This window comes from Paramormyrops kingsleyae, chromosome 1 (assembly GCF_048594095.1).
Source record: "Paramormyrops kingsleyae isolate MSU_618 chromosome 1, PKINGS_0.4, whole genome shotgun sequence".
In the NCBI taxonomy this organism is placed as follows: domain Eukaryota; kingdom Metazoa; phylum Chordata; class Actinopteri; order Osteoglossiformes; family Mormyridae; genus Paramormyrops; species Paramormyrops kingsleyae.
The window spans coordinates 2,063,146-2,086,307 of NC_132797.1; the positions used below are offsets into that span (position 1 = coordinate 2,063,146).

The window sequence follows — 23,162 nt, forward strand, 5'->3', positions numbered from 1 at the left end:
CTAATATTGATACGGAATTTCATGCACATGGGTGGTTCTACGAAAATCAGTTTGCATTATGGATGAGAGCTTTATAGAGCATTCATAACGCATAATAATCATGGCTATAATATGTTATGCCTTTTTATAAATATTTATAGCCGCTGTATATAATCTTCTATGAATACATTATACAGTGGTACCTCAGTTCTCGAACTCATTAGAACTCGAATTTCTTAAAAGTCGAACCAACCAGTTCGAAAAAAGATTAGCAAGAACTCAATCTGAATCTCAGAAGTCAAACCGTGAACGCCGACCAAAGATAACTTGTAGGCGAGGGGAAATGAGTCATGCCGCATGTCTCAGCGGAAACAAAGGGTAAAGCTTCAGTCTTAGCCTCGCATTCGCTGTGATAGCACCGTGCATGTTTACACTTGCTGAATACATATATTTAGACAGTAAAAATACATTTAGACAATGACAGTAACAGTAATTATTATATAATAAAATACATTTAAAAATAAAGGTTTCTAATTTAATATTAATAATAAACCATTAATACATTTAATTGTAATAATATTGTGACAAGCCGGGACGGAACGGAGACAAAGGCGCAGACGTCAGGGTATTGTGGAATACGGGGTTTAATTACAGGTAAGGCAGGCAAAACGCAGACGGACAATACAATAACTGGACTGGGGAAACAAACTGAAACATGGACTAATACAGAGAACTAATGACAACAACCAGAAACAGCTGATCACATGAGGATTCCACACGGGGTTAACGAGGGGGCGTGGCACACGGAAGGAGCTTTACAAATTACTGTTTTGATAAATGTGTTTAGTACAGTATATGCTGTTGTTTTATCCGGTTCATTTTGTGTTTAAATGCTAAAAAAAAAAAAAAAACATTTAGGTGTAATTTTTTGGGGGCCGGGAACCAATTAATTGGATTTCCATTATTTCTTATGGGGAAAATTAGATCACAACTCGAACTTTTTAGGATTCGATCCGGAGTTCTTAACGGATTAAACTCGAGTTCTGAGGTACCACTGTAATGCTTTACGAGGGTATAATGCATTTATATGACTGCTTTAAGTAAAATTTTACCAATATTTCTAGTAAACTTGCGAGGACTTATTTGTTACATGTTTGATGATATTTTAATTTTAACACCGCATGTAAAAACACAAAGACATCTGATCAGAACTTGTTGGGTTGGTAGATAAGAATGTTACATACAGCGATTGTTCCAGTTAGGGTTTGCACACATTACATTGGAGCAAAAAAGAAATACTGAGTGATGCAGGTGTAAGTTTGTTTCAAATAAAACCGGTTTTTCAAAAATTGGTTTACATTTACATCCACATTATTATTTCATCATTGTCCATGCTTAAAGCTCTTGATAAATCAATCTTTTATTTGCCAAGTACAGAGAAGTACAAGGAAGGCTGAGACCAGACACCCTGCGGAGGAAACTTATTTCTGCCGCTTGTATCTGTGATCTCATTCTTTCGGTCACTACTCAGAGCTCATGACCATAGGTGAGGGTAGGAACAGAGATCGACCAGCACAAACTCCCCTGCAATATGTTTACAAAAGCTTTGCCTTTCGAAACAGTTCCTCTCTGTACCACGACAGAATGGTCCACATTACTGCAGACGCAATCCTCCTGTCGATCTCATGCTCCCTTCTTTCCTCACTCGTGAGCAGGACCCCAAGATACTTGAACTACTTCTCTTGAGGAAGTAGCTCATCCCCCACAAGGAGAGGGCAATCCACCCTTTTCCAGTCGAGAACCATGGCCTCAGACATGGAGGTGCTGATCTTCATCCCGACTGCCTTGCACCCAGCTGCAAACCGCCCCAGTGTATGCTGCAGGTCACAGCCCAATGATGGCAACAGGACCACATGAACTGCAAATAAAAAGCAAAGACGCGATCCTGAGGCTCCCGAACCGGACCCCCTTGGTTTCGGCTAGAAATTCTGGCTATGAAAGTTAACAGAATTGATGACAAAGGGCAGCTTTGGCAGAGTCCAACACCCACCGGGAACGAGTGTGACTCTCGCTCCATTTGTACAGGGATCTGATGGCCTGCAACAATGGATCCCATACCCCATAGTCCCAAAGGACCCCAAGGGAACACAATCATATACTTTTTCCATGTCCACAAAGCACATGTAGACTGCTTGAGAAAATTCCCACAAACCCTCTGGTATCCTTGTGAGGGTGAAGAGGTAATCCAGTGCACAACTGGTGCTTTCTCCCCTCTTCATTAGGAGCTCCATCTGCTGTGTGCAATCTTCCTTCTGTGATGGTGCTGAGTGATCGAGGAAAAAAATTATTGATGCTTTTAAATAACGGAGTAATTGCGACAACTCTAATCGTAATCATCATAGTCTTCTGGAGAGAATTTGTTTAAATCCTGGCCTGAGCTCATTCTACTCTACTAAAAACAGCAAGTAACGCAGCATTTTTAGTTTAGTTATGTAATTAGGATCCATGTTTAGGACTCAGGAAGTATTTATGACCACTACATCAGTCACAAAGGAGGCTTAAATGACGACTCAAAGTCAGAGCTTATGATGCAAAAAAACAAGCCTCATTCAATCATGAGAGAACTGAAGACTTCCTGATGGAGAACCACATGTAAGCAAACCCATAACTGTCAGTCTAATGAGAGGCTGAATACGCTGCATTAACACAGAGTTCCAATCAAATTGCACTAAACTTATAAAATGTTCACAGCACTGAAACATCAACAAGCGGCCGTTCATTCTGCAAACCTCACACCCATTTAGGCAACCAGGCCCTTCTGCACATCACCCACCCAGGCCCTAAGCAGACAAAACAGCAAATTCTAAGGTCATGAATGACAAATCACAGCTGACAGCCTTTTAGTTTATTATTGACAAACAGTGCATTCAGCAAATTACATTCATCTAGACAGTAACAAGCAACAATCTATGACTTCTTTCCCATTAGTTACATTGGTTTAGTAATACAGGACAGAAGGACTAGACTTTCTCTGCTCTAACTGGAGTCTCTCAAGCTGTTTTAAATAAAAGTGAAAGATGCCAATGGTATAAGAACTGAAGGTACATGTGGGGGAAATCTAGATCAGTTAAACATAAGAGTGGAAGTTTTCAAACACCGTGGACCCGACCTAACACCACCGGAGCGAATAAACAAGGTGCTTCTGATGTGTTTAAAACATGCTCCACCTACATAGCAGCCAGAGAATGCAGTAGGGAACTTCCACCAGCCAATGGCGATGTGGGTTTGCAGGGAGAGCAGCGTGACCAAACATGTCTTCCTCGAGGTCTGGTCACGATACCATGTTCTTCAAACAGTCTCACCGGGCACCATCAAGCTACATTTTCACTGTAAGGTTCAATCACAGATCTCTTTCCATAGCAAGGACTGAAACATCCAAGTGGTGTTTTGTTGCTTAAACATTTCCAGGTTGTTTCATGTCATGTTAAACAGGAATTCATTAGGAATGTGATTTAATTAGAAAAGAATATTAAAGTCTCGCTCAATGATCTAAGGAAGGTCACAACTAGTAAAACAGGCCCAGCAGTTTCTGATCTACAGTGTCTTTAGTTCACTGTCCGAAAAGAGAAAATAAAAATGAAACAGGCTAACCCTTCCACGAATAAGCTGGGAAATGAATACTGCAGATTCTTCAATAACAGATGAGACAAATATCATGAAGACAGGACCAAGCAGAGTCAGCGTGCACGCGCGCACACGCACAAACACACAGAGTTCCCTTACACGTGCCTTAACTCCCTGCATGTCACACAAAACTCCCAGTCTAATGCCTTGTCCACACGTACACGGGTATATTTTAAAACGTACCTTTTTCTATACGTCTTGGGCTTTTGTCCACACGTAAACGGCGTCTCTGGTCACTGAAAACGGAGCTTTTGCAAAACTCCATCCAGGGTGATGATTTTAAGAAACTCTGTTTTCAGCGTCGACATGTAGACATGGAAAACGGTTTTTGGCTCGAAATGTCAGATTGTGTGCCGTTGTCCACTTTGTTTAACGTCAAAGCGTGTGCTGTTTGCTGTATACATTAGGCGAGTTTGAGCAATGGCGGACTTAGCTGAAATAGTGCTTGTGCTAACCTTGCTGACAGGACTCCTTACATGTGTACAGATAAATGTTGAGTCACTCTCGCATTATACTGATCAACACAGGCGTTGGAATGTGCGCCATGGTTTTCTACTTAACAGGACTGGCAATTAGGCTTCTGATTGGCTACCATGGCAGTACGGTTCGAGTTATAATGCCGCCTGTTGTTTTTTTTTTGCATGCTTTTGACAGCGCAATTTAATTTTTTTTGAAGACTATGTTCGTGTGGACGGGGATTTTTTTTTAAACGAAGAAGGAAAAACACCGTTTTAAAATATACCCGTGTATGTGTGGACAAGGCATAAAAGTCACCGGGTAAGTACTGCTTAGCCTCAGTGGTAAAGCTTTTGAGGGGGTATATGATATTTACAGGGTAACATCTGAAGGTAAAAATATAGATGCTTCAAACCAAGTGCTGCCATATTAGTTCACATAAATAGACTTCTGACCACAACGACCCTGGTCAACACCTTCTGAAATCCAAAATAAAACCTCTGCCAGAATATTTCCCTCTTTTAAAAAAATAATGATTTTGTACAGTTAAATAAATCTTTCACGTGTCTGATTGGATGACATACACTTCTGCAGTTCTATTCAAAGCCCACAGTTTCAATGTCCAATCCATGTGCAATGCATTTCAGTCTGTATACCTTCCTTTAGCACTTGTGGGGAATCCCAAAATTCAGAGGTTGCCCACACACTAAAATATCTCCCACCTACTGGGCACACATATCATAACCACATCCTACACAGGCTTGTGTGCCTCTGCCATTGGCCAAGGAAAACCAATTCTGGAAAAAGATTGGACCACAGAGCTGCCAGTCAAGATGGGAGGCCGTGTGTTTGCTCTACTACTGGCTCAGAGTACTCACGCTGATCCACGGCCTGTCGAGGGTTTCTGACCAATAAAAGCTCATGCTAACAAGCTTGGTCCCCCCTTTCGCAGCCGTGACCATTTATACACACAGCACACACATTCAGGAGTCTGGGGTGACACTACTGCACTAATGCTTACTCTACAAAAGAATTCCACAACGTTGACGTTACAGCCCGGTTGTCATATAGCTCTAAAGTTAAAATGACATAATTCTATCCGACGTGCAGTGCATGGATCCACCAGGAATGCTACTTCATCAATTTCTGTATCGCAGGACACTGGATTCTGCCTATTAATTCAACCAGTACTCGAGAAGTCATCCATCCCCTCTTATTCAGTCCCAGACATTCCATCCATCCCCTTCTTGTATGGTGAGTGGCTTCCTAGTTTGCTGATATTTTCCTTCTGTTTGGAAATCCAGTGTGGGTCATGTGGGGATCTGTGGGGGGGGGGGGGGGGAGAGAAAAAGAAAGAGATGACACCAGGTGCTGTTACACCAAGCTTCAGGGTTTGTTCATGGCTGGTTCAGTGCTCATGGCTACAGGCACAAGACAGGGAACAAGCCAGGATGGGACGCCAGCCCATCGCAGGGGGCACTCACACACACACACACCGGGCACTCACACACACACACACCGGGCACTCACACACACACACACCGGGCACTTGCGCACGCAAAAATAACAGGCAATTTGGTAACTCTAGTAAACCTCAGCATGTTTTTGAGCTAAAAATCAATCTGCAGACCAGGCCAGAGTAGATGCTACAGGCAGTCTTCTGGCTGCCCTGTGCCGACACACCTGCCAGGGACGATGCAGGCCGGAACTGGAGTCTGATTAAAAACGGTGATGCCAACACCACATTGCATCTCCAACAGTGTCAACAACATACAAACTAATCCCGACCATCATGAATACAAATGTTAACTAGTACGAACAAATACTAGTAAATATGACTTCATAAAACATCTTTTCATTGGTCAATTAGATGTCAAACGTTATCAGTAGGCAGAGGAGAATGAGCGTATTCCATCTACAGTAGAAGGTCAAACATCGACAGACACCCACACCTCCCAGGAGACATTAACATACATGCACATCAGACTGCAGGGGGCGCTCACCAGAGTAAGGCTTTGGAGCGCGTGCTGCGGCCTTTGGCCCGGCCATCGTCTCCCGGCGTGAGACCGCTGTTGGCGCGGTGACTGCGCTTGTGTGACTCCAGGTAGAGCTTCTTGGCGAAGGCGCGCCCACACACGTCACACGTGTGCAGCACAAAGTTCTTGGTGACCTTCAGCTCGGAGCCGCCGTCCTGGTCGTCCTGCCTACGGCCAGCGGGGAAAGTGGCAGCGGCAGGAGGCACCGAGGGAGGATCGTGTCGTCCGTCAGCATCCTCCCTGTGCGGGCCTCGGCGCGTGGCGCTGTTCAGCACCATCTCAGCAGGCTTCTTGACCGCCCGTGTCTCCAGCGTGGGCACGATCTTGGCCAAGTAGCGAGATGACTTCTTGTGCACCACGGTGATGTGGCGAATGACATCGCGCTTGCGCCGTGACTCGTAGCTGCAGATGGGGCAGCAGTAAAACTTGATGTAGATCTCGGTGCCATCGGTGTGCAGCTCAATGTGCTTCGTCAGGTTCTGCCTGGACGTGAACTGCCGCTTGCACAGCTTGCAGTAGAGCTGCCGAAAGTCGAAGCCCACTGCCAGCTTGGTCCTGCGGGCTTTGGGGCCCTCTCCTCCCTTTTTGGGCTTCTTCTTTATGCCTGCTGGCTTCTTCTCCATCTCCGGGGCTACAGGGGGTCCACCAGGAGGTACCCGGACCTCGACGTCATTGCGTTCCAGAGCCTCTTGCTTCACCTTGACTCCGGGGCTGGGTCCGGGCCCATTCTGGATCTTGTGGACGATACGCATATGTCGCTTGAGCATGACCTGTGAGCTGTACTTCCTGTGGCACAACAGGCAGCGGCAGCCCGAGAGGCTGAATTCTGGGGCTACCTTGTGGCGGCGCGTGGTAGTATTGGGCACGTCTAGCGATAGCGGTTGGCCGGGCCGTGTCGCGATGTCAGGTGTGATGGTGTCACGCCGGAGGCCACGGTGCACTTCGTCGAAATGGCGCCGCACGTTGGCCTTGGTGGCGAATGCCTTTTGGCACATGGGGCAGCTGCGACCGGCAGCCCCAGGGGCCCGGCGGGGGCGGCGCTTCACCATGGACAGCAGGCTGAGGGGCAGCGTGCGAGTCTCCGTGAACTTGCGCAGCTCCTCCAGCTTACTCTCATGCGCCTTGCGGCAATGCCTCCTCACACCCCGTCGTGAATTGAACTCCTTCCCGCAAAGGCAACAGGAGATCCTCACGCCATCCACCCCACCGGTGATGGCTTCCTCCTCCTCCTCCTCCTCCTCCTGATTTTCTTCCCTCTGAGGCACCAGCTCCACCTCCTCTTGTGCAAGAGACTCCTCTTTCTCGCAAGGTGGCTCCTCCTGGGCCTCCGGCTCAGCCAGCTCCTCCACCTCCCCTGGTGGGCTCTCCGTCGGTTGGACAGCAATGATCTCTGGGGCTGGGGGACAGGCAGCCTCCGGCTCAGGCTCCTGATTGTCCTCCCTGGACAGGAACTGGAAGACTGCATTCTGGTTGGTCTCAATGGGCTCCAGCCTGACCACGTACTCAGGCTGGTCCTTCCGTGGGTAGATGGCCTCTAGAAGCTCCTTGATGGCCTTGCTCTGCTTGTTGTCTGAAGGCGGGTCTGTAGGGACAGAGATCAATGGGAAGACAGGGGGCAGGTAGACTTATCGTGACCTTCAGAGTTGACTTATGAACCAATTTGGAGTGGAAGGAAGGAAGCAGGACATCTGAACTGACCATTGATGTCCAGGATGCTGGGGAAGCAGTAGAACTCCTTGTGAGTGATGAGGTTGGGCAGGCCACGGAAAAGACTGCGGCAGAGCTTACACTCGAAAATGGTGTCCACCTCCCTCAGCAGGATGTGCTTTAGCTGCGCCGTTCCTGCAGAGCCGAACACAAGGGGGCGCCATTGTGGAATTACTGGGCTGATGGCCAATGAAATCATGGGATAACTGCCGAGAAGCCTGCCTACCTGAGCGGAAGCATTCAATTATCTGCTGGATCCCAGACTTGGACGTCTGAAGCTGCTGCTGTAAGAGTGGAGGGTCACCTGGCTCCAGGGAGAAGGCTGAAATCAAAGCAAAGTCGCTCCGTTAACGCCCTCAAACAGGGCCTTCCACACAGCCTTCACCACCCTGCCTCAAAGCGCAGTGTCTGCTTTATCGTTTTACTCAAAACTTACTTAGGGTCGGAATCGACCGTACAGTGCAAATTAAAGTGGGAAGCTACCAGTCTGACAGCAAGCCTGTTTTATTAGGACCTCTGTGAGAAACCATAATTATCCATGTTTACCCAAAGTTATCTATTAGAGGAAATGGAAGTCGGTCTTAGGGACCAAGTCAAAATTCTATGCGTGTCTAGCTGTCGTGTTTTTCCTAAGATACAGAGGGCATGAGCAGGAAAGTTCCGCATGTACATTCTGTCGAACATGTTGGAGGCAGCATCATGGTCTGGGGATGCTTTGCTGGTGACAGGGCTGATCTTCACCAAATCCATAGCGATCTCAATCAGCATTCCTGTCACAGCGTACTTCAAAAGCGTGTCATCCTATCGGCATTACTCATCAGGCGATCTTTCGTTCGTTAGCAAGACAACGACCCAAAACTCATCTCGAGTGCAAGAACTGGCAATGTGAAAGACCGCTTGAATTATTGACCTGACCTGCCCATATCAAGACCTTAATCCAACAGAACTAGCAGGGTTTGACCTGGACAGAAGCGTTAGGCCAAAGCCACCAGCGAACAAACTCTATCTCAGAGAGTTTATGTGGAAGAGTTGCTGCGACCTGTGATGTCCTATGATCAATTTTAACAATTTCTTTTGAATGTGTAACTATTATTAGGGCAGATAAAAAGACAAATTGGAAAGAAGAATCAAATCAAAGCAGCCCACAAGCACTCTGGGAAGCACGGGGTAGACATGCCCTGTCACCTCCAGCTAAAACATGTTATGACGCACGTTTCTGAAGCTGTCAGGCTTAACTGCGTCACCAGTCACACACCTAGCAGAGGATCTGTGTGACAGGCTCCAGTGTGCCGGCCCTCACCTCAGAGGAGGAAATTAAATCTCCCTTCATGTTCCCCAACTTCCCATGTCAACTCCAACAAGCAGGAGATGCAAGAACAAAACACTGAGAAACCACGTCGCCCCCAACAGGTGTATAGCAGCTTCCCTTTTCTGAGATCAGGATCAGCAGCATCCCTGGCTGTATGACAGTTTCCATGGTGACAAGCAAGCAGACATTGCACGTCACTCAGGACGAAACGGGGGGGGGCAGTGTTTGAGTAGAGGCAGCGCTACGTTGTTCTTACTTCAACTGACCCAACACCCCCACAGCTGCATGCCGTGACACTGATTCCCATGTCAGGAAGTCACCACACCACACCTGGAAGAGTGGGGGGGAGCACATCTGGGTTAAAATAAGTGCAAAAGCTATTGGTCTGAACAGCCATGACTTTTCCCAAAATCAACACAGACATCACCTCCCACCCCTCCCACCCAGACTGCCACGTACACTGTGGGAGGGGGGCAGGACAATGACCGCACCGCTCCTGTGTGCTGCTGATCAGTCACGCCCTTTTCCGTCTGCCAAGCAGACCTGTGCATGAAGACACCATCGGCACCAATGTTGTGGCTGACAGAGCACAGGGAGAGCACTTTGGCGGGAAATGAGCCATGCAGGCACAGGAAAACCTTCCTGACGCAGGCTAACCCAGGTGTCAGGAATGAATACTGGGGGAAATAACGAGAATCAGAAAAGAGGTTAGGCTCAGACCAACGTCCTCTGTGAGCCACCCCCCGCACCAGACACCCTGTACCTGTGAGGCGATCAGGCCCAGAGGCACACGGCCCCCTCGGGTGGTACAGGAACGGGGACCCATAAGACCCCCGCACCAGATTATACCCTCACCCAATGCCTGCAGATTCCTGCCAATGTACATTTGCTACTCCAAGCCCTAAAAATCTGAACTTCAGTTTATATTGATTTTTTAGTTTGCCAGAGTGGATTATGAGCCAGATATTGCAGGAAGTTCTGAGGAAAGTACAAAGTCAGCTCTGACACGCACACAGCCTGAAAAAAGTAGCTGTACTGTCACAGCCTCTCCACACGAGGGCGCTGTAGCGCTCAAATACATCTGACCTGATACCAACTCTCATCAAACACTTAGTTCCTGAGTCAGGTGCAGATAGCCCCACGCTCTGTGTGTGTATGTGTGTGTGTGGCGGGGGGGAGGATTTAAACCAACCCTAGATTAAAGCTTCTTCCCAAGCTAACATGAAAAACCAGTGAAACTTCATAAAACTGAATATTAAACCATCCAATTGCTCCCACTGCCAGCCAATAGAAAAAAAGTAAACACTTAAACCGTAGTCCAGTAAGATCTGCAAGGTGCTCAGATGTATGTTTTCTTCGTTCGTGATCATTCTTTACTTACATTTGTGATTGAACCTGAACCATTAGTTATATCTAACATTAACTAAACTTATTTAATGCTGGATATAAATAATGTTTCGGTTGCATTTTCTCTCACTTTTCCATAATTTGTGCTAAAGTTTGTTGTTGCAGTCTTTCTCTGCTAGCAAATTAGCAAATTCCGTGTACTCTGCACTATGGTGCGTCGTTTGGTCCAGTGGTGTGCTGTACCTTCCTCCTTTTGTCACTTTAGCAGAACAGACCTTACAGTCTGAAAAAATACCGTAGCTTTGAGTTTCAACGTAATCTTGCAATTAAGTGGTATCGGGCAATTTTTACGAGTACGAGTATCAGTACATGAGTGCAGTATCGGCCCGATACCCGATGCCAGTATCAGTATCGGTGCATCCCTACTTCAGTGCACTCCAGTACTTTGTTTTTTTACACCAGGCAACACATTTTTACTTTGTTTTTTGTTACACAAATCAAAATAGGGGAATCTTACAGCGCTGTTTGTGCAAAATTAAAATATCTCAATAGAATTTACCATCAGTCAAAGATTTTGAGTGACATAAGTAAACCTTATGCTGTATGTATATTTACGGTATAGGTGCATGATGGAAGTGACTCATCTTCAAGGTATGAGTGTATGATTTCCTGCTGTTCTGGGCCTGAGGAACATTCCTCTTAAGGGTCCAGCAGAAGTCAGCAAGCATACTTGCCTTGATATTGTTTTTCCATATCAGAAAGAGCAGGACCCTGTCTCAACACATCCAAACATGTTACAGGCTGTAAACTCTGGCAAAACAGACTTACGGTCCTTTGCACCTTTGAGCACATTTCTTAAATCGACATCATAAAGTGCATCACACACCCCTCTGTTGTTCTGTGAAAAAATTGTGTTGTGAAACATTTTTAAATAATAAAATTGCCTGTTTCTCATAATCCTCATGTGATTTCTGTAATCAGCATCACAACACCAATCTGACATCAAAAATTATAAAGGAAACAAAAACGCTGTAAACCAGTGTTATCTACACCATCAGATCAAATCCGAGTAACATCAGGTTTACCAGGAAAGCATTGCTGTGCATCTGGCAATCAACTCCGACAGCTTTTATGTCAGATCCCTCACAAATGCAGAAGTTTCCTGCACATTAAAGCTAGAGGAGCCACAGCTCTCCACGGGAGACATTTTATTCTGGTCAGTGTTTACATCTCAAGGCAAGCCTGTGTGCGTGAGGCACTGTAACTGTATCTATCACCAGCGTGGAGCAGAAATACCCAACATCCTTTACGATCATCTTGGTGACTTGAACAGAGCAAACCTGAGCTAAGAACTGCCTAAAATTCAAACAGCACATCAAGAGCCCAACCAGAGACAGTAACACACTGGACCACTGCTACAGTGTTAAGCAGACCTACTGTGCTGTCCATTCATCTTCTCCCCACCTACAGGCAGAAATGTAAATGTTCTAAATCTGTGGTCAATGTGAGAAGATACACCAGTGAGGCAAAGCTGAGGCTACAGGCTAGGTTTGACTGCACTGACTAGAGTGCATTTGAACCTGGGTGAGCTCACGGACACCGTCACATCCTACATCAACATCTTCATAATTCACTTTTCCATGTACACTTTTGGTCACACACAGGGCAAGTTAAATTTTGTCATCAGGGGTTTGTGCCAGACTGTTACAGACGGTGTCTGTGTAGTGGAGATCATGCGTATCAGTGCATATCTATGCACGTCTACTGTGCACGTGCAGGGAAACTCACTGGACATGTCCAGTAGATGGCAGCACCAACTTTCCCAGAACAAAGGTCAACCGAGAAAGAGTAGAGGAAATATACTTGTAGCAAGTGCAGGGGGTACCTGCAAATCTAATTTTTACTGTCAGGATAATTTACACTTCCGGACCAAGAAAAAACCAGGCTCAGACAGCATCTCACCATCCTGCCCAAAAGCATTTGCTGATCAACTAACTCCCATCTTCACCAAGATCACTAGAAAATTCCATCACACCCCAATTGCCAAATTCATCTTGCATAAAACGACTGAGTGAGTACAGGCTTGTTGCTCCGACATCTGTGGTCATGAAGACCTTGGGAAAAACTGGCTTTGACCCCCTGAAGGACATCACATCTATCTTATTGAACCTCCTTCAGTTTGCCTACCTAGCGAACAGTCAACAGGCCTACACTACCTGTCACTGGATCTCTGTGCCCCACCCCCACCCCCCACCTGTCACTGGATCTCTGTGCCCCACCCGTCACTGGATCTCTGTGCCCCCCCCACCTGTCACTGGATCTCTGTGCCCCCCCCCCACCTGTCACTGGATCTCTGTGCCCCCCCCCCCCCACCGGATCTCTGTGCCCCCCCCCCACCTGTCACTGGATCTCTGTGCCACACCCCCTACCTGTCACTGGATCTCTGTGCCACACCCCCTACCTGTCACTGGATCTCTGTGCCACACCCCCTACCTGTCACTGGATCTCTGTGCCACACCCCCTACCTGTCACTGGATCTCTGTGCCACACCCCCTACCTGTCACTGGATCTCTGTGCCCCACTCCCTACCTGTCACTGGATCTCTGTGCCCCACTCCCTACCTGTCACTGGATCTCTGTACCCCATCCCACCCCTCACTGGATTTCTCTGCCCCTTCCCACCTGTCATTAGATCTGTGCCCACCCCCCACCTGTCACTGGATCTCTGTGGCCCATCCCACTCCCGCACTATCGCCTCCTACAGGTCACACATAAACACAGCCATGAGACATTCAAGCAGGTGTTTGGTATTTTAATCAGTCTTGGCTGAACTGAAACCTGAATTGTAGTATAACTACCTTTATATTACATATTAAATACAGTGAAAAGGTCATTTCATTCATTGTACTTGTATTTTCTTTTAACTTTTTATCCATTTCTATATTTTAAGTACTTATTTTGATATCCTTCTGTCTTTTATTGCACAGTCTGGTGTAGCAGCAATTTAATTTCACTTCTGGAGTAGCAGCACATTCACACAAGGGACAAACTGGAATCTAATGTAACATTCACAAGTCAGTGAATGGCCCCCACATATTGGTTTTTGAGTCAGGCTGGCATTGGAGTTTTTGTGTCATGTGATGGGAAGTGGGTGGGAACAAGTGCTGCAGAAAGTGGAGTAACTGGAGGAATTTTCGCTTGTGGTGATGTCACACGGTGAAAGCATTCAGCAGCCAAACAAAAACCCCAGAGCTCTAATTTCAGGCCTGTTAACGTGGGAAGCTACACAACTGAGAACACGCACAGCACGTAAAGGTCACCTGGTGCTTTGAGCCCCACGTCTGCGTCTGTGCAGGGCACCGCAGCCTCGCTGTCGTCCTGGTGCTGCTCTGTCTGGCAGCACTGGTCCTTGGTCGGGGTCTTCTGCAGCTTGGACTCCCCTACTTCCCAGTCCATCCTGCTGAGCTGCTGAACCAAGGAAGCAGCAAGAGGGATCATTCTGACAGCTCCCAACAGACAGGTGGGCCTCGGTCAGCCCTGATTATGGCTGGTTCCTCCTCTCCTCTGACCTCACCAACCTGGCCCCAAAAATCGCAAACGCAATCCTCAAACTCTGCCCACCCCTTTAATGAGTAACTACCCTACTGTGCCTGTCCAAGCTGAAAAAATACCAAGGATTACCATCGCGTCTGCGTCACTGAGCATAATCTCCCCAGTGCTTAACATGCCATAAGCAATCGGCGTGCGGTTAACGGATGTTGTCTTTCACGGGTTCCCCAAGCTCTGTGCCTTTAAGGACACGTGGATGTTGCAGCCAGCCAATCAGGCGGCCTCCTCAGAGACTGGGGGGCGGGGCGGCTCCGGTACCTGCTTCCGCAGGTGAGGGGTCTTCCTCAGAGCAGAGTGCGGTTTCTCCATACTCCTCCTCGCAGTGACCTGGAAAAGCAGAAAGTGTGTCTGCAGTCAGCTGTGCTACACGAGTTAACCAGGGCTGTGGAGTCGGAGTCAGCAAAAAGTTAACCGACTCTGACTCCTACAAAATTTAAATGGGAATTAAAAAAGTAAGTTGAAATGTCCCAATTCACAAACAGTCATAATGAACTACTTCTCTGCTGTAAGAATAAAGCCCAATGCATGCAGTGCATAATGTTACCACAAAACGAACATGTCAAGTAACCATGAAGCATGCTTTTCATTGACTGTATGCGTCACTATATGGGATGTAATGCACAGGTAAGGTGCGGCACCGCTTTCCATTGTGTCGTGTTCCACTGTTACAGGGAACTGTGAACCTAGCCTAAAGCCCCCCATACATTTACAGATGCACTGCCGATTTTTCGGCCGTTCAACGAGTCATCACGCATCAAACGCCTGAAAAATCATCTGATGTGTTCTCAGCTCCGTCGGCTCCCCTTCGCTATGCGCTACCCTTGAAACCTTGTTTTCATTGTGTTTGTCTTTAATCTGGCATTATAGTAGAGTGTTGGCTTCCTAGCCAGTAATTCTGTGGTGAAATGACATGTATGTTGCCTTCCTTTCCTTCAATGGATGTAGAAAATACATTAGCATAGTATATACATACAGAGGAGTCAGAGTCGGGGAGTCGGAGTCGGAAGATTTAGAAACTGAGGAGTCGGAGTCGGAGCATTTATCTACCGACTCCACAGCCCTGGAGTTAACGCTTCGCTCTATAAACACAGAAGTCCCACAGGTCACATGTAAACTGATGTTACCCTTTGGTGGGGAGGGGGGGTCCTCAGTCGATTTTTATTTTTATTTTTAAACAAAGTTCCTCTGGAAAATGGCTTGTGTCAGAAATAAGGTGTGTAACCCAGACATTCTTTGCCGTCTAAAATACTGCATCTCAAAACACTGAACTGACCGTCTCCTACAACCAAACAACATTATCATATTATTATAACAATGTTATATAAACCATTAGTTCAACTTTATTCCTGAAATGCATTGACATTCAGGCCTGCATTTTCTGAAAGCTGTATATGGTTTTAAAACCACGTTGGAGATTCCCTGAGCCTGTCGGTAGAGGTGCGTTAGACAGGAATCTTTTGTATCTTCAGTTTCACTGACTTCAGTAACTCTGTACACCTTCAAGTTGTACGTTTTTGCTTTTTAAAAGTCGTTACTTCACAAAGAGAAGCGTCATAAGCACTCGGTCACACTGTCCACCGTCACGGCCTAAACTTTACCTCTCCCTTTGAGCTGATCACAGACTTCCTCTCACGCTTCATTTCACGAGCAACTGTCTTTCAATATAGCGAAAGGGCAGCAGATGGCGCTCTAAACACGCAAACGGGAGAGGAGTGCTAAAGTTCAAGCTAATGAAATTCATTTTTCCATGAAGAACTGATCATGAGCTCGTCTCTCACTGAGAATCCAAGCCTGTAATGGTGAGATTCGAGCTACCATACCCTGCCAGGGGTGTCACTGAGCCAGACAGTGAGGCCTGCATGGGGGCAGGTGGACCAGACTCACTGCCACTCCCAGCAACACTGGCCGTCGCAGGGCTGGGAGCCTGCGGCCTTCACAGCATGAGAGGGAGAGATGCAACCAAGAACAGCAGATCTGGAGAAGAATCACTGAGCTCTAGAGAAAATCATCTGAACATCTTAAAAGGACCATCTTAATGTTCGAAATGAAACAAAAAAAAGTTTCTAACATCATTTTAAAGGACAGTGCTTCCTGATGTCTTCAAATCTGTATATCTGACTCCAGTCTTCTGCAAAGAAAGTTTGTGTGTTTCACAGCACTTTAACTTTAGGTTGGTTCCCTGCATTTGTCTCATCATTCCTTCTTCCCAAGAGACCACAGCCCACATCAGCCCAACACCTGCCTGACCACCTCCGGGTGGGGGGGGGGGATTCTGAAAGTCCCTGGAATTCTGGACCCAAATACACCCTGGTTCTAAAAGGCCAGATGCTGCAGTTACCAGTCTGCCTCAGGTGACCATTACGCACATTCCTGCCAGCTCAAGTTATTCTACTGGTCAAAATAAGCTCTCAGGTTTCTCCTCCATTACTTCTATAACGGCACCGTTAGCCCCTTATTTTTCCAGAGGAACTATTTTTGTACGCCATGTAGACTGATATTCAGTTGTCCTCATTCACACCAAGGGAGAGAGCATTTCGCCAAGACTCTGAGAAGAGGAAGACGGAACCCTCAACACCAGTTATTGTGTGAAGCCGGGGTCACGGTCATGAGACCAACACCATTTTCAAAAGTAGCCCATGGCAGGTCTGCTTGCCAGGACACCTAGACTGCAATCACTGCACCTTTCTACAGTTCTTAGTTAGCTGGCCATCTGTGATGGCTATTTTAGGGTTCAAAACCCCCTGCATCAAGTCAACGGCAGGTGAAAATAAGAGAGGCGCCCAATGAAAACGCATTTGAAAGGGTAACGCGTGCCCCTCCGCTCACCGGCCACACCCCGCCTCGGATGATACTCATTCATGTGTTTACGGCAGGCCACTGGCTACACTTCCTGTTATGCTGCACGTGTGTCACAATCGATTCAGAACCGAGGCTGTGCCAATTCAGGCAGCAACTGACATCACTGATGGTCCTCAGCTGGCTGGGAGGAGACGATGCTCCCACACCTCCTCCCGCACCTCCCTTTGCAGTCCTGTGCTTCACTGTATAAGTTTTCAAGAAAATCAAGAGGACAACTTCAGATTTCCAATTTTGCTCCTAAATTTGTTCCCCCTCCCCCCAATATAAGCTAACAACCATTTGTGTGGATGAACTTGTGAATCGATGATTCCATATATCTGCGCATTTGGTGAAATGTCAGTAGGAACCCCAGTGGCCTGAACACCACAGCACTGTGTAGCTCAGTGGGTTAGGGGGCCGTGCTTGTGATCAGAAGGTTTCAGGTTCAAATCCCAGACTTGGCAGAGTGATTTTACATGGCACATTGCATTTGAACTGAGGAGTCAGAATTTCTGAGTTCCTAACTGGAAATTTCAACTAAAACACACCCTCTAATCAGGATGTCCAACTCGGAAAGTCGGAGCAACCTCGACAACAGGACTGATGATGGCTGCTCTGTGCATCAAGAGTAAAAAGCTGTAGTACTTCACTGTTCTAGTACTAATACTATACTTTACTATACTATACTTTTGTCTTGTCTCATTAAATCAGTACTATCCAACCGCTATCTGTGGACATGTTGTCACGGTGTTTGCGCGATATTTATAAATACAAACGTCACATAATTGTAATTTTGTAGTATTACGCAATGCATAGCTGCTAACAATGCCTAGCGATGAACCTGGCTAGAATTGGAATTACTAACAGCTAACCTGGCTAGTTGTACTGGAATGTGGTTAACTAGGGTGCGACGTCATTCCCGGCTCTGACTTTTGACTTCCAAGGTAAATGGAATGCAGCAACAGTCCAGCCTTTCATAAAAGTGTCATCTGATTACAAAGAAAATGACTTACAGTTAATTCAAGCTCACAGTTGTTAGGAAATTTACAAGGTACACTGACTGATAAAATGGTAAATCTGCATTTAGCAAGTTCTATCACTGTAGTGACCCAAAATATATTACAGCAGCTGACAGACAGCCAAAAACCAAGATCACCATTGGGGGTGTGCATTTTTTGTAGTAACACCTTAAGATTAATAAAAGACAACAGCACCTCAACACATTCAAGGTGTTCTCATGAAACATCAGAAGTTGGGGGCCTGGATGAATGCTACATCACAGCAGCTTCACCACCAAAGTGCATGGATGACACTTCCCTGCCTCAAAACCACAAGCAACGCCACAGCTCCTCAGCTAATCAATGACAACTTCCTGACTGGCAAATCCAGACGTGATGGGCTGATGTCAGATATAGCCAGTCCTTCTAGAAAGATGAAATTCCATTCATAATGGGCCTGCTATCTATGAGGCACCACCTCACTTATGTCACACACCAACCAATGTCTGCAGGAAGGCTGCAAACACCAAGAAATCACTTCACAGGCCATACAAATGTCACACATACTGTGCAATACCTTCCGAAAGTCACAGGAAGCAAACATTCCTCTTCCTGTCAGTAACAGTAAACAGCCAGACAAAGCCCAGTCAATTAAAAGTCCTGGGGTGATTTCATTGGCCAGCAAACCCTGCCAATCGTATTCCGCACAGGGCACCAAATGTCGCACAGCAAAGAATAAATGAAGGACTCTGTGGATGAAGAGCACAGGTCCGAAGGACTTGGACACTCCGCTAAAATTAGATGTAAAAAATCTGCAAAAAAAAATTAAAATACAAATACAAAAGCCAGCCTATGGAGTATATTGAATTTCACTGGTTCAGTTCATCTAAATCGGGGGTGGGCAATCTTATCCTCAAAGGACTGGTGTATGCAGGTTTTTGGGATGACCTTTAGGTCAGCTGCTCAAATTCAGGTGTGAGGACTCTTCAGCCAATCAGTCCTCTAATTAGTGACCTAATTAGGGAGTTGCAGCAAAAACCTGCATATTCAACGGCCCTTCCTGGATAATATTTCCCACCCCTGATCTAAATTGATGACGCTCAAGTCTGATACCAGTAAATTTCCACACAAGCAAAGCGAAGATGCAGAATGACTGAGGCATGGCACTGAAGGGCTCACGCCAAGCAAGCATGTGGATACCATTTGGAATTTGTGAAATTCAAAAGTGTACAGTCAGTAAAGCTTTAAACTATATAAACTTTAAAGCACTGCATTTTCTTCAGATAAGAAAAACCACAACCTTGGGCCCAAACTTTCCCTATATAGAATAACATTGTTTAGAAGCATTCTGTTTATGAATGTGGAACAGTATTACATCCCATACTTTGGGATAATTCTCTAGATCAATACTGATAACAGTGACCCTGGTATTAAATCAAACAGATTTGGCGTTTCCATGGCTTACTGCGATGTAATTCCTACATAAGAGATGTTACGGTGTTTTATATTTAAATTGCTGGCGTGTTTATGTCTGCATTAACACGGTGTTTCCTTTCGTGACTACCGTTCTCAACTAGGCCGATGTGATCAGCTTATTTGAATACCACAATAATAGGTAACATCACGAACTCCGACTTTCCTGGTACACACCTCTATATGACACGCACTATTACTCGGGGCGTCCATGGTTTCACTGTGATCTGATCAAAGCCATCATTCCCACTGATCATAGTGCGGTTCCGATGTGACCGACCAGGGTAAGGCGAGATGTACACTTCTTGATTTAGAATCACTGGTGTCTATTTTGGACGCTTGGCCGCCTCAGTCGCATGCATATAGGCGGACAGCCGGCTACAGCGCGCCAAAGTGAAGGGGGCCACTAAATGCGGGCACGTTTAGGACCACAGGCTGGAAAGGCGCAGCCAAGCTCCTCCGCCGGCGTCTGCATCGGCACCGCCGAGTATCCACTTAATGGCTTTACTCTTCATCCCCCCAAGGATTTTCGGCCCGAATCTGCACTTCGGATGATGCTATCCCCCCGCAATCCCAAAACCAGAAGCAGGATGCAGACGACAAACAGCACTGGGAGGCACCATGTGAGACATCTGTACCCTGGCCGGTAACCTGGTGGGCCTAAGTACGTGCGGTCTGACAACTGCACTTGTGCACACGCTAACTCGTTCCCCTAGCTGAGGTGTTCGTCTAACGGTGGGACGGACACGGGTCTGCGATCCCGCGTGGTTTCAATGCCGCCAGATAGGAGCTGCGTGCTCGGCGCGGCGCGGCCGTACGCGCCGGGGGCACAGGGCGTAGCGGGCTGGGGACGCGGCGTGCCGTTCAACTCCCCATCCAACTCCGCTCAACTCGCGGGACAGACCGCCAGGACGCAAGCAGAGCTTTACCCAAAAAGATGCAGGCAACCGGATTTTTAAGTAGGTTAACCAGCGGTTAAAATATATATACATATAAATATGTCTACGCGAAGCAGCTGGCGGCCGCTTGGGCGCCCGTGAATATGCGCAAAGCGGGACCTTCGTTGCGCAGCTACAGAGGCCGGTTTTTGTGTTAACTACACCCCGGCCGGCCAAATGGGAATCTTATTCCGACCTTTTCTTTTCTGGAAACCTACGGCAAAACAGTTTACCGTTCTCATGGCACGATTTGCATCGCCCCATTATCCCCTGAAATCTCCTTTACACGGTTATATTGTCAGTCCCCAAAACGCCCCTATTTTGGACCACAAAGGGCCAGATTAACTTGATCAAAGGAAAAGCCAAGTACAAAACGCACCTTTCAAAGCGTAAAAAGAGGCCCCTTTTACAGATTGCTGCATGGCAGGGAGTGTGGCGCAAAAGCGGGCTGAGCCGAAGAAAAGATATACAAAGAGCATGTCCACATATCCATAAATGCGAGCCCGGCCAGCGGCGGTTTCTCGTCAAACACAGTCAATCGATCCGTCTTAAAAACTTACGCCCCACGTTATTCCCCGAGCTACCCCAGTAATGTCGAAATTTCAAGTGTAAAAATGTTGCGCTTTGCGACTCCGTGCCACCTTTTCCAAGACGGAGCTTGGCGCACAGCTCCGGTGACCCTTCCGGCTTTTGCGCGTCTTTCCACGGGCTGCGATTTCGCACAAAGTCGCGTATAAACGCCGGCCGACGGCCGAAACGTGCACCGGCTCCCACCCCCGAGAAGCGAAGCATCTGATCACAAGCCCGGCGGGCGATTTTTAGCCTCAGAAACCAGCGTGTTTCCCCTCCTTGTGGAGGCAGAGTACAAGACAGCGATGACGCCATTTTCTGCAAAAAAAAAACAACCACGCTCGGGAAAGCAAGGCAGAGGAATCGGGTCGCCTTTCAACGCTACTCGGGCCCCGCGCTTTCACTCCCGGCAAAACCGCTTGCGGAGTCCTTACCTGCGCGGGCCGCTCAATCGGGAGCCTAAAATTCGGATATATGGCGCTTTTCGGGCGAGCGGCGTTACGGAGTCGGCGTCCCGGCGGCTGGAGGCGGCTTCTTACGCCTTCGAGCGCCTGTCCGCGGTCCGCTCCGGCAGCCGCCTTTGTGCACGGAGAGGGAGACCTTTCAGCTGAAGAGCGGCCGCTGCGCAAAGGTGCGGCGCCTCTTTCAGCTCCGCAGCAGCGTGAATGCCAGCGTCTTCCCCACTCAGAGGGGGTGGACAAGCATTAGATTAACTCCCCCCAGTAAAGGCGGGCAGCTCCGGTCAATTTGGACCCTGTTTATTCCGTCTCCGAGCTAAAACGCACGCCTGTTCACTCCAAATGGCGACACTCCGGCGTAATATGCAAAATTAAACAAACTGAAATGTATCACTCTCGTTTTGGTTTGTTCTCACTCAGTCACTTACCTTATCTCATCTTAAATATATTACTTGTGTATTAATAGCCTACACGTCGGCTCGCTAAGCATTCAAGTTAGATGTTATGCAGAACTGCGCACTTTATAAGCCGTTACGCTTTTAGTAAGTCATTTTGCGCAAAAAAAAATAACTATTTAGCTTAATTGTATTTAAAAGGTTCGGAAGTTTTTATATAATAAATACGCCAGAACAAAGTAAGTTTTAAGTTTTGACTAACTCGTCCTGTATTCAGTTTTTATAATTTTCCCGTATTTCCTTAAACATAAGTTTAACTCCAAATTTCTGTAGTTTGTAAACATTATTGGGTATTTTTGTTCTGTGGTAAATTGTTGAGAAACACCACAACTTTATAATAATATTTAAAAAAATGTTTATTTAAAAATGTTTATTTTAAAAAATTGCATAATTTCAAAACATATTTGCTTGTACGCCGGATTTCTGTTATTCGTGGTGTTTATCTTATAACTTTGGCGTAAATGACCCTTGTTAAATTCCTAGCTGTATAACATGAAGGCCTGTCCGGATTAGCTATAATCGAAGATGTACAGCTGGATGTTTGGGTGTATGCATGGATGGATGGATCTTGTTCAGTCACAAGAAACCAGTCTGTGAATTTCCTTGGTTATTGGCTGGTTAACACATATATACTTGCACAAACCTCAGTGTTAAAATATGGGTCTATGTATATAGTTTTGCACGCGTTGAGTTCTTTTCTATATCATTGATTATATTTATGTCCTTAATTCTGTGATTTCACTCCAAATTACGTGCAGTATTTGTCATCAGCCTCACTATGCATGATGCATAATATGGAGAGTGGCGACGTGTTATTTGCATGAGAGGGCAAACGTCTTCGGTTTGTGTTTGATTTTGTTGGTGGTGTTTGCCAAAACTGTCGGTGCAGTAGAAATTTACGTTGCACTTGCATCTTTTAAGCTTGTGCTCTTTTATCAGTGTTACCCTGAAAATTCAAGTCAAGATTGGTGTAACCATTCTTTTAATCTTTTGGGCGCAGATCGAGTATTAAAGATTAGCATAGACTAAAAGTGAAATAGCATAAGTGGTAATTTAAATGTTCACGAGAACAGTTTTATGTCCATGGTTCTCCAGACAGCGTCATTAAGGGAGTTTAATTTAAAGTGACGATTTTTTACAGGAAATAAATTACTCACATTGTAATACAAACCCAAACGACATTTTTGACATAAACTTTTTCCACTTTCTCTTGTCATATATAACACATCAGAAACAGATTCTAGTTCTCCTCTGACATATTTATTTTTAGGGTGTACTTTGATTAACATAAAGCATGATCTATAAT

The 23,162-nt window shown here is 46.4% G+C and overlaps 1 protein-coding gene across 6 annotated transcripts; it reads right to left on the reverse strand.

Annotated features, from left to right (window-relative positions):
• Window positions 1–627: 627 nt before the first annotated feature.
• Window positions 628–21,790, reverse strand: LOC111835589 (zinc finger protein 800-like). 6 transcript variants are annotated; one of them, XR_011992194.1, is made up of 9 exons: window positions 21,378–21,786; window positions 14,385–14,453; window positions 13,838–13,985; window positions 8,089–8,184; window positions 7,854–7,997; window positions 6,123–7,737; window positions 3,211–5,441; window positions 2,192–2,302; window positions 629–1,897 (listed from the first exon to the last, which is right to left on the reverse strand). XR_011992194.1 is itself a non-coding variant. In XM_023796059.2 (7 exons), coding segments are annotated over exons 2-7 (2,055 nt in total). In that variant the 5' UTR covers window positions 14,436–14,453; window positions 21,378–21,786; the 3' UTR covers window positions 2,863–5,440. The 6 variants fall into 6 exon arrangements, 4 of the variants coding, with proteins under 4 accessions (XP_023651827.2, XP_023651826.2, XP_023651825.2 ...); XR_011992186.1 differs by having other exon boundaries at window positions 628–2,302; XM_023796059.2 differs by lacking the exons at window positions 629–1,897; window positions 2,192–2,302 and having other exon boundaries at window positions 2,863–5,441.
• Between the last annotated feature and the right edge of the window lie 1,372 nt (window positions 21,791–23,162).